Source organism: Pelophylax lessonae (assembly GCF_965119305.1).
Source record: "Pelophylax lessonae genome assembly, chromosome: 1".
NCBI classification, from domain to species: domain Eukaryota; kingdom Metazoa; phylum Chordata; class Amphibia; order Anura; family Ranidae; genus Pelophylax; species Pelophylax lessonae.
The window spans coordinates 455,050,017-455,076,547 of NC_138768.1; the positions used below are offsets into that span (position 1 = coordinate 455,050,017).

Here is a 26,531-nt window from a genome sequence, read left to right on the forward strand (position 1 = left end):
TTCAATGGTCTATCAGGAGTCCAGAAACTGATAGACCTTTTATACACACACACTAATTACAAGCAAACAGACCACAGGTGAGGATTGTTACCTTTAAAGAGGAAGTAAACCCTCCTCTGCAACTTGTACCTATAGGTAAGCCTATATTGAGGCTTACCTATAGATACTGTAAATATCTCCTAAACATGTACCGTTTAGGAGATATTTACTTTGCATGCAGCCAGTGACATCACTTGCGCATGCGCTCTGAAGGAACGGCCGCTCATGACGTTCCTTCAGAACCCCATGCCATGCCTGTCGCCTCCCGCGCGCAGGCGCGGGAGTGATATTATCGCAGCTCCAGCCAATCAGATGGTCGGATGCCGCAAACCCAGAAGAAGGGCGACACAACATGTCACCCATGACAGAGGTGAGCGGTCGGCACTTCGGGGCTTTGTTCTAAGGTAAGTATTTCATAATGAGCTAGTATGCGATGCATACTAGCTCATTATGTGTTTGTCTTTCAGGTGTTCTTTTAAAAAAAAATTCAGAGGTTTACAACCTCTTTAACCCCTTTGTGTCAGCTTAACCATCACCAGGGTATGTAAACTTTTGATCAGGGACATTTGGGTAGTTTCTGTTGTCATTATGATTTAAAAAGAGTAAACACAGTTGATTGATAATAAATGGCTTCAGCCAAAAACTAACCATGAATGAAAGAAAAGTTTTTGTGTTATCATTCATATTCTCTGAAAAATGGCCATATATATTTATTTATATACACATACAGGTGCATCTCATAAAATTAGAATATCAAAAAGTTAATTTATTTCAGTAATTTAATTCAAAATGTGAACCAACAAGTGGACCAACACCAGCAGATGACATGGCTCTCCAAATCATCACTAACTGTGTAAACTTCACACTGGACCTCATGCAACTTGGATTCTGTGCCTCTCCACTCTTCCTCCAGACTCTGAGACCTTGATTACCAAATGAAATGCAAAATGTTCCACAGCCCGTGATGATTTGAGTAGCCATGTCATCTGCTGGTGTTGGTCCACAGTGTTTTATCAAGTCCAAAGTTAGCGCAGCCCTCTACCAGGAAATTCTAGAGCACTTCATGCTTCCCTCTGCTGACCAGCTTTATGGAGATGCTGATTTCATTTTCCAGCAGGACTTGACACCTGCCCACATTGCCAAAAGTACCAATACCTGGTTTAATGATCATGGTATCACTGTGCTTGATTGCCAGCAAACTCGCCTGACCTAAACCCCATAGAGAATCTGTGGGGTATTGTCAAGAGAAAGATGAGAGACCCAACAATGCAGACAACTGAAGGCCGCTATCAAACCAACCTGGGCTTCTATACCACCTCAGCAGTGTCACAGGCTAATTGCCTTTTTTTAATAGGTCTTATGTAATGATCTAATTTTCTGAGATACTGAGTTTTGGGTTTTTTACTAGCTGTAAGCCACAATTATCAAGGTTAAAAGAAAGAAATTCTTGAAGTATATCACTCTGTGTGTGTAATGCATCTATATAAAATATACGAATTTCACTGTTTGAATTGAATTACTGAAATAAATAACTTTTGGATGATATTCTAATTTTATAAAATACACCTGTATATATAAATAAAAAATACCAGTATTACTTTTTTTTTGAATGTAGTATTTTGTTTACCTACTGTAAGGTATAGCTGCAGACAACAATATCTGATTATTTTATAATACTTAGAGTCAGAAAACCAGGAAGGGATGCTCTCTGCCGTTACCCTGTGGAGATCTGGACATCTTATTATAGAAAGAGCCAAAAGAAAGAGGAAGTCATTTTAGATTTAAATATAATCCACAAGAAATGAAACCCCTGTATTATTCTTCCAACAATTCTGCATCCTTTTGTCCAACATAGAGCTGCATGTGACAAGCATTAGTATTCAAAGGTTTGTCAAAAAAAAAAAAAATTGGGTAAAGCAGTTCCGAGGTTTTTGTGGGTTGTGTATCTTGTCACCTGTCTTTCTCCTCTTCAGTTCTGAGGATCATAAGAAGAGGAAAGGAAGGCTTTGCTTCAATTGTGTTCTAAGCAGGAAAAGGAAACTGGGTTCGGGGTAGGAAATTACAGTCAAGAAGGAAGCAGCTGCAAGCACTAGAGAGATGGATAAGGAGCACTTTGAGGTGCCTGAGATTTAGTGTTTAACCACTTCCCCCCTTCACAAAGGGACTACATTACACTGCCATATTATTTTTCAACTTTTTCCAGCTTATGACATATGGATCATTGTAACTTTCTTCATAGAATTTACCAGTTAAACCTTCACTTAAAGCTCACAGCTTAAAACTTGCCCAGTAGTAGAGTGCTGAGATTAAGCAACAAATCAATGGAAATTCTAAGAAGCTGAAACAAACTGCTTACCTTCCTGAATTCCTAAGCGAACACTCCTTCTGACCTTTATGGTATCTGGAGCCATCTGTAGCTTACGTTTCTCCCAAGTGACAAACTTTTTTAATGTAGGAAACACAATGTGGAGTTTTGAGATTACCCAAAAAGATGTTAGTTTGTCTTAGAGTGGCAGAAGAGCCTTGAAGTGACATTGCCAGGACAACAAGAAGGAAATATCAGATAAGCTTTTGGTGTCACCTCTGGGGCCAGAGTTCTGAACTTCTATGGAAGCTTTTGTTACCCTACAGCAAAGCGATGTGAAGCAGCCCTGAAAACGTCAGACACTGTACATTGCAACAATGCCCAGAAGCATTTAAATTAAACATGAACTACAGAGAAACTAAGAAATAGGTAAAAGCAAGGTAAAGCCAATAGGACAGCCGCATTAACCTAGGCGACTGCCAATGCTTCTGGTTCATAAGGTACCTCTTAACCATTTCTTTCCCCCGTAAATACAGCATTTTGGCACTGCTATTTTTCTTATTAAGGATGATGAACTTCAATATTGAGCAATATAGCACATCGTCGCTACTGCACATCCTGATGTTTCTATTAATGTCTGAAACTTAACTGATAAGATTAAATTGTGTCCTTAATATGAACCTTTGCTATTTCTGAAACTAAAGCTGCTGCCTATGGGCAGGAACCACAGGGTGTCTGCTATTATCTCTTTAGTCAAGAAAAGTCTTCTCTGTCCCTTTTCTCAAATGAATTTCACACTTAAAGTGCAAACATCTTTGGGCAGCAGCATCATCATCATCATCATCTAATTAGGACTGCCTGATTATGTCGCCCTTTCTTTCCAGGTTTGGCACCTAAAGAAGCTGTACTACAGCTTCCATGAATGTTAAGTGATCTCTGAATTGGCGGAAAATTGGAAGGAGCGTCCCCTCCATTTACAGATTGTGTTTAATTCATAGAAGATATAGTACGGCCTCTATGAATGGCAGAGCTGGGTGGAAAGGGAGGGCATAGGCTCTCTTGATGAAAGCCTGTGACAGGCCTTTATTTGTATTAACCCTGCAGCACAGCGAAAATACAGCGGCAAGGGAGCATGGACGGAGGAGAATTTCCATTAACAGCAGAGAAATCAGCACAAGGGACACATCCTACTGACTGTAAGTTATGTTCCTTGTGTTGATTTTTCTACTTTTTATTTTAGGCTACAGGCTTAGCAAAAGAAAAAAAAAAAAAGGAGGCAAGTTGCTTTTTCAATTTTGATATCCCTATAATATTTTGAATGGGGTATTATTTAAACCTACACTTTACCAATGAATCGCAAACCCATTTATACCCACATCCTTGCCACTAATCTCCACTTATGCAAAGGTCACTGAGAAGAGGTATAGATTGACTACAGTGATGTTCTTATATGCTGAGCTTATCACACCAAAACTTCTCCACAACCTATCTCAACTGTGCTTTGGGAAATGGCAAATAAGGTGCAAGCATAGATGAACATTTTTGGCTTTAAAGCCTGCCTCCAGCCCAAATCTTTGTTCTTATTTCTGTATGCAGTGGAGATAAGTTATGATCTCAGTCAAGTTTTCATTGCATTCTGTGACACAGTTAGAGAAATTTCATAATTTATAGAAAAAAAAAAAAAAAAAAAAAAAAAACTTTGTCTAAAAAGTGTTCCTGGTCCTCCACTACACTTTTATCCACCAGCTCTTATGTCATCAGTGTGACATAGGGATCGGGAGGAGGAACAGCAACACAATGGGGAACCAGGTCATTGACATTCCTGGAATCGTCAGATTCTGCACAAACTTCAGCTGGAGGATTTTCTTCCTACTGCAAATATATTTGCAACAGAAAAGGTGAGTATTCTAGGTTTACTTTGCACGGGCATTGATTTTAAGGGTTCATTCACACCAGATGCGTTGGGACTGTGTTAGGGTGCTTGTCCAGCGCAGTCCCACCACATGCCAAGGCAAAATGCCTTGCCTCCTAAGTGCCTGGTTTATATCACTGCATTGTAGTGATGTGCAGGTGGTGTGCGCTAAAAAAAATTCTGCATGCTGTATTTCAGCACAGCGTAAGACTTTTCACTGCCTCGCACTGCCTGGCAGCCAATTGAACTTATATGTCTGACTTCTCAACAAAATTTATTAAAACAAAAAAGTGAACAGTGTGATGCTCCAAGATTGGCACATAAGCACTGCAGTGATCTTGCTGGACTGCACTACACACCAGCAACTGCGTTGCAATGCAGCGGCTAATGTGAATTAGACCTAAAACTTTGCTTTAGCAACAGAGAGGGTTTAGGTGGTTTGACACGGTCCTACCGAAGTAGAAGAACTAGCCAGAGAACTACTTTTCAGGGTCTCCAGCTTTTGGAAACATGTTTGCATAATGTACACAGGCAAACGCCAACCCTACATATTCTGTACATTCATTTGTCATGACCAAGGGATTTTAAGTGACCTATTACGCTTTTCAATTTTTCAGTAAAGCGTTACATTATTGAATAATTATATTCTGTTTTAAATATCCTCCACTGAGGGTTCCAAGTTCCAAAAAAACATTACTTTTTCTTTGACAGGTGCTCCAAATTGGTTTTATTTTTAGTATCTTTTCTCTTTTTAGAAGCCAAAAGCCGCTTACATGTTTGGAGGGCTAGTTACTTGATGCATCAGTATTCTCACTGAAAAGTTTAAAATGTGACAGTAGAGACATAAAAGGAACTGACCCACAGAGGAATACACAGAGGGAGGGGAATGCTGAAGACTTATTTATTGAAAAACACACAAGTTCTTACTGTTTACATAAATATAGCAAAGCAGACATGCAAGAAACATTAAAAGTTGGAGCAGCAAAAGATGGACATTTCAAAACAGTTGCTCAAAATTTGGAAACAAAGGGAGTAAAAACAAGCAGCAGTAAGTTGCGCTTCAAGAAAAAGGAATATATATTTATATATATATATATATATATATATATATATATATATATATATATCCTAAACATTAAAATGTGAAATGAAAATTCACTCTGAAGAAGACACTAATACAAAAGCTTCTACAATGGACACTGCTAATATCAGAAAGCCAGGCTTTGAGAATATTTCTCTTTAAGCAGAAGTTAAATGATTACATCTGCACACAGACAGTGAAACCTAAAATACAAGCACGTTAGTGTATCCTGCATTGCATCCCAGCTTCCCTCTCTTTGGTAACTAGAACTCCATGACTACTAATGAAAACAACTGGACACACAAGAGAGAAGCTATGGGAAGCCAAAGAATGTTACATATGATATATTTTGTATCCATCGTTATTCTTTTCAAACATAACGGATTAAAAAACAAATGTCCTGCTCAGTAGAAATAATGTTTCGGTATCAGAAACAAGTTCATAGTGCACGTTTGGACGTGGCAGAGTTGCACAAAACAAGCCAAGGTTCAGTACTTTACATTTTTTACACTTACATCTTCCCCAGTGTAGAAGGGGGATCAGCAGCATTATTTTGGGCTACAGATTAACTCAGTGGCAGCAGAGGCTTCTCTACATGAGGGAAGAGAAATTCAACTTACAGAGCCAAAGTTTGCAAACCCGGCAGATGTTCCCTTAGAGTGTTTTCCTGGCTGTGTAGTGGCAAATGGGTCTTTTCCACTGAAGGGGTCTGTGAATGCCTTCCGACTATGAAAAGGGTCTCCTGGTTCTGTCCCAAATGGCTGGAATGGGTCACTGGACTTCTGGAAATGTGTTGAACTCAGTTGACTCACTGGGGTGTTTTTACCTAGAAAAAGAAAAAACATTGGAATGTGATTCACTGTGTACATATAAAAAGCATATAAATAAAATTGACATTTTAATATGTATTGAGGGTATTCGAACAACAAATCCATTTCTCACATGCTGAAAACAATCTACATTTGTTTTTACTAGAAAATATATATACTGTGCCTTACAAACGTATTCGCCCCCCTTGACTTTATACCTATTTTGTTACATTACAGGCTTAAGTTCAATGTTTTGTTAATCTGAATTTTATGTGATGGATCAGAACACAATAGTCTAAGTTGGTGAAGTGAAATGAGAAAAATATATACATAAAACAATTTTTTAGAAATAGAAAACAGAAAATTAGCATGTGCGTATGTATTCACCCCCTTTGTTATTAAGCCCATAAAAAGCTCTGGTGCAACCAATTACCTTCAGAAGTCACATAATTAGTGAAATGATGTCCACCTGTGTGCAATCTAAGTGTCACATGATCTGTCATTACATATACACATCTTTTTTTGAAAGGCCCCAGAGGCTGCAACAGCTAAGCAAGAGGCACCACTAACCAAACACTGCCATGAAGACCAAGGAACTCTCCAAACAAGTAAGGGGCAATGTTGTTGAGAAGTCCAATCAGGGTTAGGTTATAAAAAAATATCTAAATTTTTGATGATCCCCAAGAGCACCATCAAATCTATCATAACCAAATAGAAAGAATATGGCACAACAGCAAACCTGCCAATAGACGGCCGCCCACCAAAACTCACGGACCGGGCAAGGAGGGCATTAATCAGGGAGGCAGCACAGAGACCTAAGGTAACCCTGGAGGAGCTGCAGAGTTCCACAGCAGAGACTGGAGTATCTGTATATAGGACAACAATAAGCCGTTCGCCCCATAGAGTTGGGCTTTATGGCAGAATGGCCAGAAGAAAGCCATTACTTTCAGCAAAAAAACAAAATGGCACATTTTGAGTATGCAAAAAGGCATGTGGGAGACTCCCAAAATGTACGGAGGAAGGTGCTGTGGTCTGATGAGACTAAAACTGAACTTTTTGGCGATCAAAGAAAACGCTATGTCTGCCGCAAACCCAACAGATTGCATCAACCAAAGAACACCACCCCCACAGTAAAACATGGCGTGGCAGCATCATGCTGTGGGGGTGTTTTTCAGCAGCAGGGACTGGGAAACTGGTCAGAGTTGGGGGAAAGATGGATGGTGCTAAATACAGGGATATTCTTCAGCAAAACTTGTACCACTCTGTACATGATTTGAGGCTAGGACAGAGGTTCACTTTCCAGCAGGACAACGACCCCAAACACACCGCTAAAGCAACACTTGAGTGGTTTAAGGGGAAACATGTAAATGTGTTGAAATGGCCTAATCAAAGCCCAGACCTCAATCCAATTGAAAATCTGTGGTCAGACTTAAAGATTGCTGTTTACAAGCGCAAAACATCCAAATTGAATGAGCTGGGGCAGTTTTGCAAGGAGGAATGGGCAAAAATCCCAGTGGCAAGCTCATAGAGACTTATCCAAAGCGACTTGGAGCTTTGATTGCCGCAAAAGGTGGCTCTACAAAGAATTGACTTTAGGGGGGTGAATAGTTATGCACATTGACTTTTTCTGTTATTTTGTCCTATTTGTTGTATGCTTCACAAAAAAAAAAAAAAAATCTTCAAAGTTGTGGGCATGTTCTGTAAATTAAATGATGCAAATCCTCAAACAATCCATGTTAATTCCAGGTTGCGAGGCAACAAAACATGAAAAATGCCAAGCGGGTGAATACTTTTGCAAGGCACTGTACACACCAGGGCTAATTAATGTTATCCTGAGACAGCAATTGACTGACATTTTGCCATCTGTTTAGGAACAAATGATTCTCCCCAAAATATAGCAGAATTTATGGGATATCCGATAAACTAGAAACAATGGGAAGAGTACCTGCAATGTTAGGAACTTTTAGAACTCCTGTATATAAGATATGGAAGAGGGAAGGAAGGGGAGGAGGTCTCTACTAATTCCACTGTAGGGCTCAAGGTAGAAAGCACATAAAATAAAACATAAAAGAAAAGCCCTGAAACCAATAAACACCTAACTAATCTTGATCTAGTGGATAACCCTGCAGCATACTTGCTACACCTCACAGAACGACCCATTAAAAAAAGTAAAAGACTTCCCTTACCATTCAACTACTAAATGCAGCCCAGGCGTGCATTCCGTTGTGATGAAGGTCTGTGCACCTGTCCTTAAAGTCTCTCCGATTCTCAAAAAATCAATGAATTCAACGACATTGAAGACCTTACGGCTACACACTATATCTGAAAGGAGCTCTTTGTGGCACTTGAAGACCATGGCAATATTTTGTTTTTACAGATGCCTATCTACAGGAGATCACGCAAACTGGCTAATATTTCTGTGACTCATATAAGGCTCTGTTTAAGGGAATATTGTTTTCTGGTTCTCAATGTCTCTCTTTGGCTTCTTCTCGTTCCCTTTACTTTTCTTCCTGTCTAGGGTCTGTGCCCTTGTCCCTCCCTTCTGCGCTTGCTTCCCTTCTCCTTTCTTCGTCCCTTGCGTCTCCTGTTGTTCCCCCTTTATGTATTTTTCCATTTAGTTTGGACACTTCTCATTGGCAGTTTCCTTGCTGTTATTATGTACCTGATCCTGTCTTTTAGTTCTTGCTCCCTTATTGGGTTATACTGGCCAGCAGGGGATCCCTCCTGACCCTGGTTTTTCTTACTTCATATTCACCAAGGCTGCATTACTAAGTTAGGGCTCTTCTGTATAGGTTGGGAACTTTGGAGCTGTTTACCTCTGTGTCCTCTTCATTTCATTATTAATTGTCCTACTTGGAACTTGTGTTTTGTATGGTCCTATTTGTTGAGCTGTCTTTGTAGTTCTGACGATGTTTATGCTATCAGCCTATTTAAGTCATAGTATCATGCAATCCCTCGGGGTCTTGGTTTGTTAATGCAACTTATAGTTAAATAAAGGAATTACAAAAAAAAAGAAAAGCCCTGGAAAATATAAGGGTTACATATTAAAATATGTATTACAAAGGGGATGTTTAAAAATTCCCATGAAGGGGCTTCTAATGATCAGATCCTTGACGGTCTTTGTGTTTTTTTCCAACAAATTCAGCATGAGATAAAGTACTGGTGAAGGGATACCTACAGGTATACTCCAAAACAAAATGTAACATATTGCAGCATACCAATTATTAGACATTTTTTTTTCCGCTTTTATTTTCACCTAGGGATCCTGCCAGTACCCCACTTTCTGTCCTAGGATGATGCTTTCTCATTGTACTACTGTATATAAGGAGGAACATTGTCACTCTAGGACAGGACAACAGAACACCTCCCCTTCTCCTCTTTTCCATAAAGTAAATAGAAGGTGTTGTGTAGTCCAAAGTGAGAGCTGGGAACAGTGCTTATTGATAAACCTTAGCATAGGCGGAGAGTAAAGGAAGTTATCAGCTGGCAAAATTTAGATTTTTTTAGTTCTGGATAGAGTGACGGGGTTAAAGAAAATCTTTCGGGTTTTACTGGGAAATCTCCGCAATGGAAAAAGAAAAAGCTGACAGTGATCATAATCCTCCCTTACCTTGTCCAAAATAAAAAATAAAAATGTTTTACCTTTAGTTTTAAAGGCCCAAAAGGAAGCAAATTCATTCAAAGTAAATATACTCACCTTACCCGTCAAGCTCCTGCACTGCCGGGGTTGCTACCACCATCTTTCCAGTAAGATTCAGGAGAATTCTGGGTATCCAGCATTTCCTGGGATATCACTGGAAGGATTGGGACCTGACATTATCCTAGGTGCTCTAAGCAAAAATGAATGTGTTTACAAACTTTTTTTCCCCTCCAACGTACTACAGGATTTTGCCATTTTGGGGTGGGATAAATAAATAAGGGGATAGTGAGTTTTTTTTTTTAGTACGAGGTATACTTTAAGCAGCAGGGAAAGATAGGAAATTTCCAAATTGTAGGGCAGACATTACAGCAACCAATGCTAGTCTGTAGTGATTGTCCTGTGCTAATACACCGCCTTATACAATAGTACAATTATACCATGATTGTAAAAAGATCATTCAGATTGTCTGACAGTTTAACTACGTATGTAATTAGAGGAAAGATAGAGTAAGAGGAGGAAAAATAGCATGAAAAAACTTAGATGCACCTTGTTGAAGCAATTAGTGCAGTTTGGAAATGTAATGGTTAAAACCATAAAAAAAAGCAAAGCATGCCTCATACTAGCTAAAGCAGGATAATACAGTAATATGAATGAGAAACTTAATGAGAAACTAAAGGCAAAAAACTTTTTTTTTTTTGGATAGAGTGGAGAGGGATTAGAACACCTGTCAGGTTTTATTGCTGTCTGCTTCCTCATTAGGGAGATTCACCCTCCATATTTGTCCTGTTTACCATTGTTATTCAAAGTAAAAGAAAATCCAAAATTTTGGGTTTGATATTGTAACACTTATGAAGGGGAAATCTTCCAATAGGGACACTAGTTCTGGTGACACACTGGGATTCCCCTCACTTTCTAGGGATTTCCTCACTTCCTGTTTTAGCTATAGGACAAGAGGTGAAGGGAAGTCTCCCCAATGGGACACGGATAGCAAAAAAAAAAAACGGACGTGGGTTATACCCTCCCTTACTCTATCCAAAATAAAAATAACAAAAATCTTGAACACAATGATTCAACTGTTACTTTTGGCCTCTACCCTCTCCTGGAAAAATTGGATTTGTTAAATTACGGTCTATAGGCACTTCTTGCTAAACAAAGGTCTGCAGAATGTAAACTAATTGGAGTGTTAAACTAAAGGAAAAACATTTTTTTTTTCATTTTTGGATAAAGAGAGAGTCTCTTGACAAGCCTCTTGCTCTGGGGGCACTCGAGCAGGCGCACTTCTGAGCTACGCTTCTGTAAATGGACATTGCCCATTTACACATAGAGCGCTGCTTTGCCCTGCCTCCGCTCTCTCCTCACTGGCTGTGATTGACAGCAGCAGGAGCTAATGGCTTCTGCTGCCGTGATCACCAATGAGAAGAGAGACCTGGAAGAGCTGCTGCTCTCATGCACATCGCTGGATCAAGATGGGGCTCAGGTAAATATAAGCAGAGAGCTGCACATAGAAGGTTTTTTTTTTTTTAACCTTAGTGCATAGAATGCATTAGGGTAAAGACCTTCTACCTTTAGAACCACTTTGAGAACTTAAACTGTACAAAAAAGTACATTGTACTTTTAGGTGTAGTTGAGGGGGGTTTAAGCCACTGCCGGATTATTACTGCTGTCCATGACCCCAAAAGAGATGCCCCCTATGCTTGCATACACTCCCACTGCAACAGCTATCCTCCAAGTTGCACTTCTTGCTCTCCTTCCTATGAAGAATCCACAAGGGGGCAAGTGCATGGTGTTGCTTACTCTTTCACTTAGGTAGGATAACTGAAAACACAGGGCAACAAAACAGACAGCTACTACTGATTATGCACTGTCTACTGGCCATATAGATCAGGTCTCCAATCTTTCTAAAGAAAGGGCCTGTTTACTGTCCTTACGACTTTAGGGGGGGCCAGACTGTGCCCGGTGAGAGTAAACAATGCGGATCTTTGGTATTAGGGGAAAAAATAGTGGGTGTCAGTGGGAAGGATAGTGCCTAATTTTTGGTGTCAGTGGTAAAAATAGTGCCCCATTGTTGGGGTCAGTGGCAGGAAGAATGCCTCAAAGGCTGGATTAAGGCAAGCAAGGGAGTTCATTTTTTGGATTATGTAATTATGTAAAGATGAAGGCCTTTCTAACAAATGTCAGTGAAAGTTACCTTGCTGCACAGATCAGGAGCACCAACTGTGTAACACATCTTAAGCCTTTTTGAATGTTAAAGAACATTTTCCTTGAGATTGAAACATTTGATTAAATGTTGCCAGTCTCTTGTTTTAGCCTACTATTTGAAGCCATGCTAGTGGCATATGGCTCTCTGGTATTTGGTTGAACGGTTAACTACCGCAGCTTTCAGATATGAAAATCACACCTTCTGCAAAAAAGCATCTGAATTCCTGGCATTGCAAAATGAACAAGATCAGTGAACTTAGAAACAGCAAGCATCTGCAGAAAACCACAGGTAGAACTAGAGGCACCAACTCTGTACTAAAAAGACAAGAGGATGTTTTTCATGACAAGTCCCATGAGAAAACCCTAGAATCCACAAAATGTAGTAATTTGAAAAAGGCCAAAGGTAGAAATAAAGTAAGTATACTGTATGTTGCTACAAATGTTGACAATGGAGTTCACATTCCTCCACAGGTTGTTGAAATATACAATAAAAGCCATAATGTAGGCATAGATATGGGGCAGGGTTAGTAAATGGACAAATATTTGCAAATGTGGAACATACTCTGTCTTCTTACTAATAGTATACAGCTGTGATTCTCAACAGAGACAGGCCTAAGAGATTCTTCCAAAATCTTCCATGCCCAACATGGGCATGACCAATATGGAGATCATAATTGGCCTGTTGCTGACCACCACTCTACACTATCTCTAACAAAAAAAAAAAGTTTAGGCTATAGATACACTTTAAATCCATATCCTATTATCATAAGACGCTTCAGGGCTGATCTATTAACCCTTGCACTTCCTAAACCATTTTGCGTTTTTTGCAGACATGTTTAAAAAATAGCTTTAGGCCTGAAGATTACATTTCATATTTTCTGAAAGCAGACACCCTAGAGAATAAAAAAGTGTGGCGGTTCCAAATATTTTTATGCCATATGTTATTACTGCAACGGTTTAGGAAACGCAAAATTAAAAAAAAAAAAGTACACTAAACTTAATTTTAGAGCACAAGCACGCAATATATTACCCAATTTCTTGGTAGGATAAAAAGGATGAGGTTGCACTGAACAAAAAGGATACCCAACATGTCAAACCTTAAAATTGAATGCTTCTGTGAAACGACAACAAATTTCAGTACCCTATATTTTCCTTAAGAGATGCTTTACAAGTTCCTACAGGTCATCAATTTAGAGCTAACCATGAATACTGGGTCCAGAATTATTGATCTCACTCAATGCTTGCATTTACGTTTGTACGTTCATGTATGTGGGGGTGGAGGCTCAAAAATTGTTGGGGCAGATATTAGGTACTTGGACGTAACTCTAAAGGACCCATGAGGTCTCAGTTGCCTTCCAATGAATTTATTGAAGTGCAGACCACACAACTTTAGATTCTTTCCAGGCCATACTGGCTGGTGCAATTGATAGCAGGACCCTGAAGTGACGTTTTGCATGGCGCAGTTGCTGGGGTGCGTGGAAGCGATCCGGCAGCTGCACATCCACCAGACTTCTTCCATCTGTCGATAGTTGGTGCGTAAAACCCCCAAAAGCAACAACCAAAAGTTCTAGAATCGTGGCAGTAAAAGGGCTAAATTTGAAATAAAGGATTCTAGTAGGAAGGAGGTCAGAAACAGCAGCCCTATATTTTTCTTGCCGCAGGTTTTCTTTAATGACACCACAAAGAGCTGCTAAAAGCCAATGCAACAAAATGATCAAGTATCATTTAACAGCTCTCTACTCAAGTCTTAGGAAGCACTAGGAGCAAACGTTTTGAATAAAGACTGCACAGTCTGAAGGTTACACACGTGTATACAGGCATTCCTACCTTTTGTTAGTAGGAATGGATTTTCTACACTTGCCCAACACTTAGATGAGGGGAGGACCTATAGCATTACCCTGCAACACACCGGATTATAGACAGTGGGGCTCTGAGACCCAGTGGAAACAGAAGAATTATAAAATGTCAACGAAAACCTGGCATAAAATTCTGCAGACTAATGTAACTCCACCATGGTATCCTCCTCAAGTTTAATATACAAAAAGGACCAGTGAAAAGATAAATTATTATTGCTGATGTACAGACAAATGCAAGCTTTACAATATAAATCAGCATTGTTACCCACAAAACACACTCAGAATGTTCTTATTTATATCTGACTGGAAATATATCTATTTTTTGGCCAGAGATAAACAGACCTCAGAGGGTGGGTGACTGTGGCACATCGATAACACACATCAGATATGCTTGAGTGAGAAGAAAAAAAAGACGAAAAAAACTGTGAGAACGGAACTTTAAGGCTTCATTTCAAAGGAGAGGTGTTAACCACTGAACCAGCATGATGGCACACAGTCACCATACTTGATCTAAAAAGGTCACTTACAGGATAATCAATTGTTCACACAAACCAAACTCATATTACAGCTGTTAAGATGCCACATTTCTACACGTAATGTAGCTCTGAGGCTTTGCAAAATGTTACAGAAGTTATGTTTTTTTCTATGTACTGTTTATTGAAAAGTTGTGTAAGCACAAAACCACTATTGTTTATCCAGACAAGACTGGAGAAAAGACAGGATTCTTTCCACAGAGAACTTCCTTGCATGGGATTTCCTTGTCTTGGTACGGATTTTCCCCGTCTTCCATGCTTTGCCTCCCTTGTCAAAAGAAATCTCTTCCAAGTGTGATGGTAGACTTTGTAAGAAGATAACTGAATCTGACAGCTTTCTTTCCCTCAGGACCTGGGCTTCAACAACCAGCGCCCGAGGAGTAGAGTGGTAAAACAGGCCCTTGCAACAGAAGATCTGGAAGATCTCAGGGAGAGCCCACAGAGAGACTGTCAGGTGCCTAACAAGGTCTGAGTAGCACATTCTGTTGGACCAGTTCGATGTGATGAGAATCAGGGGAATGCCCTCAATCTTGACCCTGTGGAGCAGTCAACAAAGGGATTTCAGAGAAGGAAAGAAATAGATTAGGCTAAACAGATCCCAATGATTCCCCTGAGCCTCCACTGCAAAGGCTAAAGCCAACAGGTCTACATCTGACAACCCCACCTTTGACAAAGTCTTGAAACATTATGGGGTGAAGAGATCATTCCCCAAAGTCTAGTCATTAGGAACTGAGGAAGTCCATCTGCCAATAAACCACACCTAGGATGTACATGGTGGACAGAGCTGAAATGCCCAGTATAATACCTGATTCTCATTAAGCCAGCATTTAATTCTTTCCTGAGGGTTAATGTAAACCACTCCTGTGGATTTGACAGACTTAACCCTGGCTATATGACCTCACCGAGGAGAGATCCAGAGTTATAGGGTAACCAATCACCCTGAGTTCAAGAATACAGCAAGAGACAAGCTTCCTCCAACAACCAAGTTCTTTGTATTAAAAGGGTATCAAGGACTTCACCCGAGCCTGATAGACTGGCATCAGTCTCTGATTCCTGGAGATTTAGGATCCACCTGAATCTTTGTTGGGTTGGCCCAGTCTATGGTCATCCAGATATCTCCCTATGGTAATGTCCCGAGAATGAAGTAGAGCAAGAATGAGAGCTAGCACTTTGGTTAAGCCCCGAGGTGCAGTGAACAGACTAATGGGAAGGGCAACAAATGAAGGCAACATTAATGCAATGGAAAGATGGGGAAATGCATGAAAGTAGGAATTCTTGATGTCCACAGAGGTCAAAAGGTCTCCCAGATGGAGGGAAGGAATGACTGATCTGGCAGATTCCATGTAAAAAATGTTGTACCCAGAAGAAGGTGTTCAGAACTTTTAAATCCAGTAGAGACAGAGGCCTGGTTTTGAATTGGGGTTGGAAAACAGCTTTGAATAACATTTTTTGGTACCTCTCGTTTTCCAGGGCAATGTTTATGACTCCGAGAAAGTGGAGTTGCACCAGAGCAGCATGAAGGTCAGCCAACCTTTGCAGGGACGGTAGCAGGTTAGACAGCATGAAGCTTGGTGGAGGCAGAAACCAAAATTCAAGCCTGTAGCCTGTGGATACTATATCCTGGACCCAAATGTCTGAAATGTTCTGGGACTAGATAGTGCAAAAACTAACTAATGTCCCTCCACTCTAAGGGCCATCATTGTGAGCAGGACCTGCTTATGAATTTGGAGGCATTAGCAAAAGGCATTTCTTGCAATAACGCTAAGCGAAGCCAACATTTGAGCCAAAGTCTTTTGCATGTGTACTGAAAGCATGCCCATCATGGATGTTGGGCATATGAGAACTGCTGGTCCATCTTACAGTAAGGGCTACAGGCATGAGCTACAGTTGTTAGAGAACAGGAGGATAGAAGATCCAGCATCCCTAGACATAACCTTGGACCAGAGAGGTGGGCTCTGTCAGATGGACATGGTCACAATGCTCACAGGGCAGGATCTGCAAGGGAGAATAGGGCCTTAGAAAATTCTTCTTGCTTTTTATCCACTGGGTTTTTAAAAACTGGAATGACTTCAACAGGACAGGAAATAGCCAGCTCACAATATGATGTTCCACTTTTGAAGGAACTCCGCCATAATGTAGTGCTGTGTGAAACATTTAGGCCAACCGGAATACAAGACCAGTTGCAATAGAAAATGCACTAGAAAAATCTTGACAAAGTCTGGCTCTCCTAGCCAGTAAGGGATGGCTCCGAACCCATTGGTGCTACGGCAGGGCTTGTTAAATTTGCTTGAAATCTAGTAGCCAGCTAAAAAAATTAGGAGCCAGTTTTTATTTCATGCACATGCCGAATGGTCGGCTTCTGTCGGACCGGCTGGCATACACACAGACCCAATGGAGGCCAGTTTTTAATGAACCGGCAGATGTTGCCAAGCATTTGACCCATGTGTACCACCAGTGATTTGAAGTGGTCATGGTGGTAGGAGTCAGAAACACTGCACATATGCTGGGATATTTACAATTATGTGCTGGGGGCTAGTTGCATCCCTAGCACATGTGACTTACTGCTGGCAGGTACTGCTGGCTGGTACTGCTGGCTCCTGGCAGGTACAGACAACATAGAGTGTGAGGAGAGGCGCAGTAGGAAGCATGCAGAGCCGATACTTCCTGCATCTCTCCTCTCACAGGCAGAGTGAATTTGATGTCACCCTGCCTGTGACAGGACAGAACATGGAACTATACAGGAAGCATCGGCTCCGTTCTGTCACAGCTGACAGACACCGTTCTGTCTCCAGACACCCCAAGTCTCCTGCAAAGGTGCGGGAGTCTCCCGCATGCGGGCGCGGCACTTGCAGGTGTCAGCGAGCCGCAGCCCGCATGCGGAAGACTCCTGCACGTCGCAGGAGACTGGGGATGTCTGGCGACAAGACACCTGCCGCAGGGTACCCCAGGCCTGGGGTTTGTCGAGCTCTGTGCTATGGGGGCTAAGCATTTCCAGGTTCATAATTCACAGGAGAGATGGGGGAACAGATATCCCTCTGTCTCTCCCTACTCCCCATCCTCAGGTGTTTTCTTTTGGTGTTCAGCTACCAGGAGCACACGTGAAAGCCCTGTAGAAGCGATTAAGCAGCTGTAAAGCCACCAAAACGCTTCTACTTGGAAGTCTTATCTTAAAAAATAAACTCACAGCTGCTATTGCAGCCACAAGTTTGTTTACATGCCACTACTGACCCTACCATAGTACAGCAATGGCAGTAAAAAGATTAAATGGAACTTGCAGATTTCTCCTCCACCCCTCCAAAAAATAAAAAGCAGAATACCTTCTATCTTCTCCTAGACTGCACGCTAGAAAGAACAATATGATGCAGCCAGAGCATTATTAATCTAGCAGTGGATTTAAACTCACTATTTTGTTGGTCTATACTGAAATGAACAACAGCGTTCTAGTTACCCAGATATACTGAAAAGCTAATCGTGCATATAGCAGCTTGGTTACGACAAAAAGTAACAGTGGTGGCTTACTCAGGATCCTGATACACAGGTGTTCACCTCTTGTCTACACTTTACAAATCTCTGTATTGCAAATACCTGCCTAGCCTATACTGAACATGGTAACAGTTTTCCAAAACAAGGTTAAAAGTATACTAGTTCTGCAAGCAGAAAGCAGCTCTTAAAAAGGTCACAAGCTTGTCGTCAAAACTACAGATTGTCAGTTAATAATTTAAATGTATATGTGAAATACTATTACAGAAAGAAGAAAAAAACAAAAACCAAAACAAAATGGGAAGTGGTCACGGGTGTGTGCTGCAAACTTCATCTGCAACCAAAGCAGGGAGACCACGAGCAACTCACTAATCTCTGACACCCACATGCATGCTTCCGGATAGTACAAAAAAAATCTGTTCCTCTCTAATCAACAACTCTTACCTAGAAACGAGGCAGCAGATTAACTTATAGTTTACTGTAATTAGGCAAGCATGACCTATGGGATGAAGGTCTACATTTTTTGGGCAGATCAGGATGCAGCTGACAAAAAATGAAAGTTGGATATGGAGTTAAAAAGGATGTGGCACATCTAGTCCAGTATAATCTCTAGATACGTCCCATACAAAAGGAATGAGCAAGATTTATTCAATGACGACTTCATAAAAAGTGTAGACCAATGCTACAATGGCTTTTCCAAAAACAGAGTTGAATATGATGTGAAGAGACATAACATCAAAGCAATAAGGAAAATTGATCCCTTAGCTTTGTAAACAAATTTCTTCTATACATATATTGAAAAGTGTTAATAAAACATTGTGTAGTACAGTTCAGACAGTACAGATCTTTGTGGGTTTGTTTAAAAATGCACAATCACAAGTATGATCTGAGTAGAAATAAGAACCTTTAACTAATTTGCAAAAGAAGTTTTTTTTTTTACTAAACATTCACTGAATATGTACATATCTAATTTGATTTAATTGGAAAACGAAGGGAATCTTGTCAGAAAAGTATTGGTGATTGTGTGTGTGTGTTTTTTTGCCTTCTAGGAAAGATATGTACTACACAAACTTACTTTTCAGCATAAGGTTTAGGGCTCACCTAGTTGGGCACCGTCACCTATCCTGTGTACATCAGCGCTTTTTTTCTTTTTTGTGTCTGCACGGGCACAGCCACATGTCAAAGTTTGACAGGCATGAAGGAGCAGGATCATGGATTGAACCGCAGACAGTGTGCATTTGGGTTGGTGTAACTGCATGCCTGTCAATTTTTGAAATGTAGCTACATCCATGCAGCCAGTGTATCTGCATCCATTTTTATAGGCTGCCTACAAGCAGCCCCAAGTAGCTGCAGATAAAAAGACAAAAAAAAAAAAACACCTCATGCACACAGGGCATAATTGGAAATATCAGAGAATCTTGGCTAAGAGCTGCGTGAATCTTGTGTGAAAAGATTTAAAAAATAGACCTCATAGTGTTTGAAATCACATATTCGATTATCCACATTACCGTAGCAAGACAACATTCATATCTACTTTTGAGCAATAGAAATTAAAGTGTTGCCCATGACAGATGGCATGTGTCCGTTTTAAGTTCTTACACAAATGAGCACTTTACAAGGGAGCTCAGTACACATTCCTGACAAGTGCAGAATGCTCTACAGCACTCTCTGTAAAATGTGCATTGAGCCATTTGGCTCCAATGGGAGGTTCATAAGTGTTTTGCATTGGTTATACTAGGTCAGTTCACATTGATGTTGCCACTCTTGTTCTTATAAAGGGAAGGAAAGAGCAACAGACATAGCTTTAGTGCAGTCTGCTGCTAGATGGGTGCCAGCTAGGGTTGCCATCTCATCCCTTTACACCAGGACACACTAATTACACAGGTTCTGTGGCTGATTAAGGTGGTAATTAAACTCACTTAGTGCCTTATGTGCATTATATTAGCCTCAGAACCTGTGTCATTAATGTGTGTCTTGGTTTAAGGGGATGAGGTGGTAACCCTAGTACCAGTGCAAGGGTGAGCCTGCCATGAGGGCTCTTGCTAAGCATGTTATACAGAATAGAACAAAAACTCTATTACAATAAAATATAATATCTGTATACGCAGTGCCTCAAAAAAGGATTCATATCCCCTAAAATTTTTCAGTTTGTCACGTTCCAACCAAAAACGTAAATGTATTTTATATGGATACCCTTATAGCGTAGGCTGACCTAGTAATTAAAATTGTTTACCACACATCAGAAACATTCGCTTTCAGAGGACTGAAGGTGAACCTGATCTAAATAGTAACAGTGCTAAACTTCAGACACCTTGCAGTGCCTGCACTAGTCTTTAAACGAATCCGTGTATTTATCCAATGTCCGTTGGATCCAAGGACGAGGATGTACATGGGGGGCCTTGGCTTCTGCCCGAGTAGGGATTAAGCCACACCCCTTCCTGATGCTAAGCCCTAGATTCATGCATTTGATCACTGAATGACAGGTAGTGCTTAGCATTGAGGTGGATGTTGTTAAATTTCAACATGGGTAGAAACGTATGAACAGTCAGGGAACATTCAAAATTATAATATGCTTAAAAAAAATAAATAAAAAAAAAGTAACATTTATTGGTCCATGTTGTGTGTGTATGCATGGTTAATCCAATATATGAGCTAAAAGATTGAACCATTTCCAAAGTGATGAGCTCTAACAACATATGTCCGTTATTTTTACAGTAAAGAGCTCACTGCTCAAACACAAATGTGAAAGGTGATTGTGCACCTGGAGGTTTTGTGATCATACTCTTAGCCGCAGAAAAACAAGAAATGTAATAGTAATTATTTCAACTGCTCTTACACGCCCAATCCACTTTGCAACTGAACTTTCAGTTCTACTCATCCCTCGGCTTTTTGAGGGAAACCACAGATTACCTTCAAGATTGTGTGTGTTTTTTTTCCTCTGCACCAACAAATACCTAAGATATCTGTTACTTCAGTAAGCTATGAGAACCATTTAATACTGTTTGCAGTTTACATGGCTCTCCACCATATGCAAGAGGGCCACTTCAAGTTTTGTGTTCATAAAGATATTTGCAATGCAAAAACACCACATCACCACTAATCTGAAAAAAAAATTTACCAATACATTTTCAGATTTAAAATTCAGTGGTTGCAGCATACCACTGGTCATATTTCTGGCCAGAGCTTGTAAAAATGTTATAGAGAATGTGTATAGATGGTTTATATAATATTTCAAGTGAACATTAAAGCCAAACGCGAGGAAAATGAAAAAAAAAAAAAAAAAAAAACACACCCCAGCAGTGGTGCCCCTTTGCACTGTAGGGTTAATTGCTCATTTATTCTGAGGTCCAATGATTAAAGTAGTTGTAAACCCTTATACCCAGTGAAGTGACTGGCCTCAGGTGATACACAGAGATTAAACAAATCCTACTACATAAGTTGTACCTGTCTATCTGCAGTACTTTCTTGTCTACATCTGTACAAAGTGCTGAATTTAATGTCTTGTCTAAGAGTTCAGGAAAAAAGGAGGCAGAGAGCTGAAATTACACTCTGCAAAGCTCAGTGAGGAGAGAGCGGTTTGGAGGGAAGGGACACACTCCCCTTCACACAGGAACAGAGCTGAGGTTTTCTATCTGCTGGAGCTCCCTCCACTGTCACCATGTTTCTCTTAGTGTCAGGAAAACTTGTCAGAATTGATTCATGCTGATAGCACAGAAATTAAGCAACAGAGAGAAATTACATTGAAGGGTTATTTTACTAAAGGCAAATAGACTGTGCATTTTGCAAAGTGCAGTCGCACTCTGCAGGAGCAGTTGCTCCAGAGCTTAGTAAATGAGCAGAAACTCAATCATGTGCAAAATCCTGTTTTTTTTTTTTTTTTTTGCATGCGATTGGGTATTCTTTGTTAAGTAAAACTTTACCTCATTTACTAAACTCTGCAGCAACTGCATTTTGCAAAGTGCATGGTCTATTTGCATTTAGTAAAAAAAAACTCCTTAGTGCTCTTAATTGAGACAAGTACACACTATAGAGCGATGTGCTTTTTCAGATTTAACAACTGAGGTTTAAAGATAAAATACTTAAACTTACACCACTCCCCACCCCCCTCCAGACCAGTTCTGGTAACACTCCGCATTCCCCTGGATACACTAAGTTGATGATATGTACAGTTTTACTAACATGTCAATGATCCAAACCATGTTCAGGCGTTAGGATTTGTTTTACCCTCCTTCTAGAAAGTGTATTCTAGTATAACAAAAGTAATGCAACTCAACCCAAGACAAAAATCCATAACATTTGTAGCTGATTGTTTCATTGACACAATTCTGCGTTAAGGCCCGTACACACGTACCGATTGTCGGCCGTAAATATTCGGCCAACGTCCGATCGGCCGATTGTCGGCTTGTTAGTATGATGCTTCCGACAACCGACTGCGACTTTTCGGCCAAACAAAATCCGGTGTGCAGGCTATAAAATTTTTGTAGGCCAACAAAGAACGGCCGATTGTTTGTCAGTCAGTACAGATTTCGGCCGACAAAAAGCAGATGAGCAAGACTGGGCATGCTCAGAGAAGAAAAAACACACGGAAAGTTAACCATCACGACATCACTTCTGCAGTCGGTTGTTGTTGGCCGACAAAATTCGTGTGCAGTCTTTAGCACTTTTGAACCTACACGACAGCACCGGACAAAAGACGGCCGAACGGTCGGCCGACAATCGGTGCTTGTGTACGGGGCTTTAGGCTGAAAAATTAGGGTTGACTGAAAAATTGGGTATGACAGAGAAAACTCTGTGCTATAAGCAGTGTTAAACCCAAAACAAAAATGTATTTTACTGCAGGTTACCAATCTGTAGATGTACTAGTTGCATTTGTTTTCTTTTTTTTTTTTAGGCTTTCTTCTTTTATTTCTATGCGGTGATCTGGCCAGTAAGCCTGTTATTTTTCAAACTTCCTTCTGCTCTGTACATATATGCGAATTGGATGAACCACATCCGATTCATATGACATGTGAACCAAACAGGCTTTTTATGGGGCCGGTTTCACATACGGTGCAGCGGCAGTGTGAATTTGATGTGAATTTAAAGATTCCTGTGCGTTTCCTGAGCACTGCAGTGCAATTCAGATGCAAATTCCAGGCTTATTGCCTTCTATAGGAATGCATCTGAATCGCACCATCTCATCCGTTTTAAACATGAATTCAAGTTTAAAAAAAAAATAAAAAATTATGTTGGGGGCCCAAAATACATACCAGGCCTTTATCCGAGCATGCAGCCTGGCAGGCCAGGAAATGTGTGTGTGGGGTTGATGATCCTGCACTTCCAGGTATGGGGTGCGCATGTGTGCTGCCAGCGACTCGCTCCCGCTGTGATTATACACAGCAGCAGCTTTTCTGCAGACTCTATGTCTGCCGCCACCCGTAGATCTTTAGGCAGAGAGCCAGAACAGCGATCTGCCTATGTTAACAAGGCAGATTTCCATTCTGTCAGTAGGGAAGGCATTGATCCTGTGTTTCTGTAGGAAAGCAGGAACATGGATCAATGCCTTTCCCTAGTAAAAACACCTCCCACACAGTACACAAGCACTGGGTAGGCACACAGTTAACCCCTTCCCAGCCAGTGTCATTAGTACAGTGACAGTGCATATTTTTAGCACTGATCACTGTATTAGTGTCACTGGTCCCAAAAAAAGTCAGTGTCTGATTTGTCCACCACAATATCGCAGTCCCACTATAAGTCGCTGATCACCATCATCAAAAATAAATAAAAATTACATAAATACAAAATCTCACAAAAGGGAGTACACCCCTCACATTTTTGTAAATATTTTATTATATCTTTTCATGTGACCACACTGAAGAAATGACACTTTGCTAAAATGAAAAGTAGTGAGTGTACAGCTTGTATAACAGTGTAAATTTGCTGTCCCCTCAAAATAACTCAACACACAGCCATTATTGTCTAAATTGCTGGCAACAAAAGGGAGTACACCCCTAAGTGAAAATGTTTAAATTGGGCCCAAAGTGTCAATATTTTGTGTGGCCATCATTATTTTCCAGCACTGCCTTAACCCTCTTGGGCATGGAATTCACCAGAGCTTCACAGGTTGCCACAGGAGTCCTCTTCCACTCCTCCATGACGACATCACAGAGCTGTTGGATGTTGCAGACCTTGCGCTCCTCCACCTTCCGTTTTGACGATGCTCAATAGATGCTCAATAGGGTTTAGGTCTGGAGACACGCTTGGCCAGTCCATCACCTTTACCCTCAGCAAGGCAGTGGTCATCTTGGAGGTGTGTTTGGGGTCGGTCTCACGTTGGAATACTGCCTTGTGGCCCAATCTCCAAAGGGAGGGTATCATGCTCTGCTTCAGTATGTCACAGTACATGTTGGCATTCATGGTTCCCTCAATGAACTGTAGCTCCCCAGTGCCGTGCAGCCCAAAACCATGACATTCCCACCACCATGCTTGACTGTAAGCAAGACACACTTGTCTTTGTACTCCTCACCTAGTTGCCGCCACACATGCTTGACATCATCTGAACCAAATAAGTTTATCTTGGTCTCATCAGACCACAGGACATGGTTCCAGTAATCCATGTTCTTAGTCTGCTTGTCTTCAGCAAACTGTTTGCGGGCTCTCTTGTGCTCTGGACGTGACGCTGATCATGTGCACTCAAACTCCTTTGGTCCACAATGGCGAGGCCTGTTCTGATTGGAACCTGTCCTGTTAAACCACTGTATGGTCTTGGCCACCATGCTGCAGCTCAGTTTCAGGGTTTTGGCAATCTTTTTTATAGCCTAGCCCTAGGTCATCTTTATGTAGAGCAAAAAAACCTAAGACTTAACGGTGACGGTATTTCTAAGAGCCTTTCAGGACAGCACCTGGAGAGAGCGTAACTCCACCCAAAATTTCCAGGAAACACTGCAGTCTTGAAATTCCTTCTCTTCCACAATGCCTCCAGTTATAGAGTAGAAAAAGATTAGAAAAAGATTTAGGGAGGGTAGTAGACTGCTGTCCTGAAAGGCTCTTAGAAATACTGTCACCAGTAAGTCTAACTAAGGTTTTCCCAAATCGCCTTTCAGGACAGCACCTGGAGAGGATATCTGAGTAACTTACCCTTAGGGCTGGACCACTGCCTGCAGCACCTTCCTCCGTAAGGCCTGATCTGCAGCTGACAGTCTAGCTTATAGTATAGAAGGAAAGTAGAAAAACTGGACAAGGTAGCCGCCTTGCAGATTTGTTCAGGTGAGGAACCGACTCTTTTGGCCCAGAAAGCAGCCACTGACCTAGTAGAATGGGCAGCATTAACTTCAGGAGGATCTTCCCCCTGTGCTATGTAATCTTCTTTGATTGCCCACTTAAGCCACCTTCCTAAAGTACTTTTGGAGGCTTTTTCTCCTTTGCGAGAGCCTGTGAAGATTATGGAGAGTGCATTTGATTTTCTGAGATCTTTGGTCATGGACAGATAATGTAACAGACATTTTTTCACATCTAAAGTATGGAAGGTCTCATCCTTAGCGTTAGCTGGAGTCACAGAAAAGGTAGGTAGTACTATTTACCGAGTACAATAAAAGGATGTAGAGATCTTAGGGAAAAAAGGCCGGGTCCGTTCTGAGAATGAATTGGTCCGGAAATATAACTAAAAAAGGATCTGCGACTGACAAGGCCTGAATTTCACTATTTCTTCAGGCCGATGTAATCGCTACAAGAAAAATTGTTTTAAGAACCAAATTCCTCAGAGATGCTTCCTGTAAAGGCTCAAAACGGAGCTTTAGTGAATCCTTGTAACACAAGAGATAAATCCCATTTGGGAAAATCTTTAAGGGCTATCAGGCCTATTTCGTGCTAAGGCCTTAAAAAACATGTTAATTAAAACTTCTTGAGATAAGAGTTTTCTCCCAAAAAAAAAAAAAAAAAACTGAAAGAGCCGCCACTTGGGTTTTTAGGGGGCTGGCTGCCAGCCCCTTCTCCATTCCTTCATGGAGAAATTCCAAAGCTGAAACTATATTTTTAACCTGAAGTCTCTTGAAAGAACACCAGGAATTGTATTTCTTCCACACCTTTTTCCTTCTAGAAAGAAGGCTGGTAATAAGTTTCTCTGACAGAGACCTCTGGCCCTCAGAAGGTCCTCCTCAGAAACCAAGCTATCAATTGTAGGCGATCTGCCTCCGGATGATTCGGGGTTCCCTGCGTTAGAAGGTCTCTCCTGAACGGAGGTCTCCAGGGGTTTTTCGTGGATAGATTTAGAAGTGGCGCAAACCAAGGCATTTTTTGGACAAAAGGAGTGAGCAAGATCAGATCTGTAGATTCTTCCCTGAAATTCCTGAGGATTAGCGGTATCAGCTGGAAAGGGGGGGGGGATGCATAGCACAAAGGGAAGTCCCATGGATGAGCAAGGGCGTCCTGACCCCAAGCCTGATCTTCCCTGCTTTTGCATTTTGTTGGCTCACAAACAAATCGACCCAAAGCTTGCCCCAGACTTCTGCAACCATCAAGAAGACTTCCTGGTTTAGGCTCCATTCTGCTTCTACAATCTTTTCCCTGCTTAGATCTGCCAGGATATTCTGAGACCCCTTCAGGTGAACTGCTGTTAAGGAAACCACATTTTGGTCTGCCCAAGAAAGTAACTGCATGGGCAGATCCAAAAGGCTTTTGCTCCTCATTCCTCTTTGCTTCG

At 41.0% G+C, this 26,531-nt stretch overlaps 1 protein-coding gene across 4 annotated transcripts in view; it reads right to left on the minus strand.

Moving 5' to 3' along the window:
- Positions 1 to 26,531, minus strand: part of EPS15L1 (epidermal growth factor receptor pathway substrate 15 like 1) — a 354,413-nt gene that overhangs the window by 21,869 nt on the left and 306,013 nt on the right. For all 4 annotated transcript variants that reach the window (XM_082248118.1, XM_082248120.1, XM_082248119.1 and 1 more), the window contains one exon: positions 5,958 to 6,163. In XM_082248118.1, coding sequence (XP_082104244.1) covers positions 5,958 to 6,163 — 206 coding nt within the window. The remainder of the gene's footprint in view (positions 1 to 5,957; positions 6,164 to 26,531) is intronic.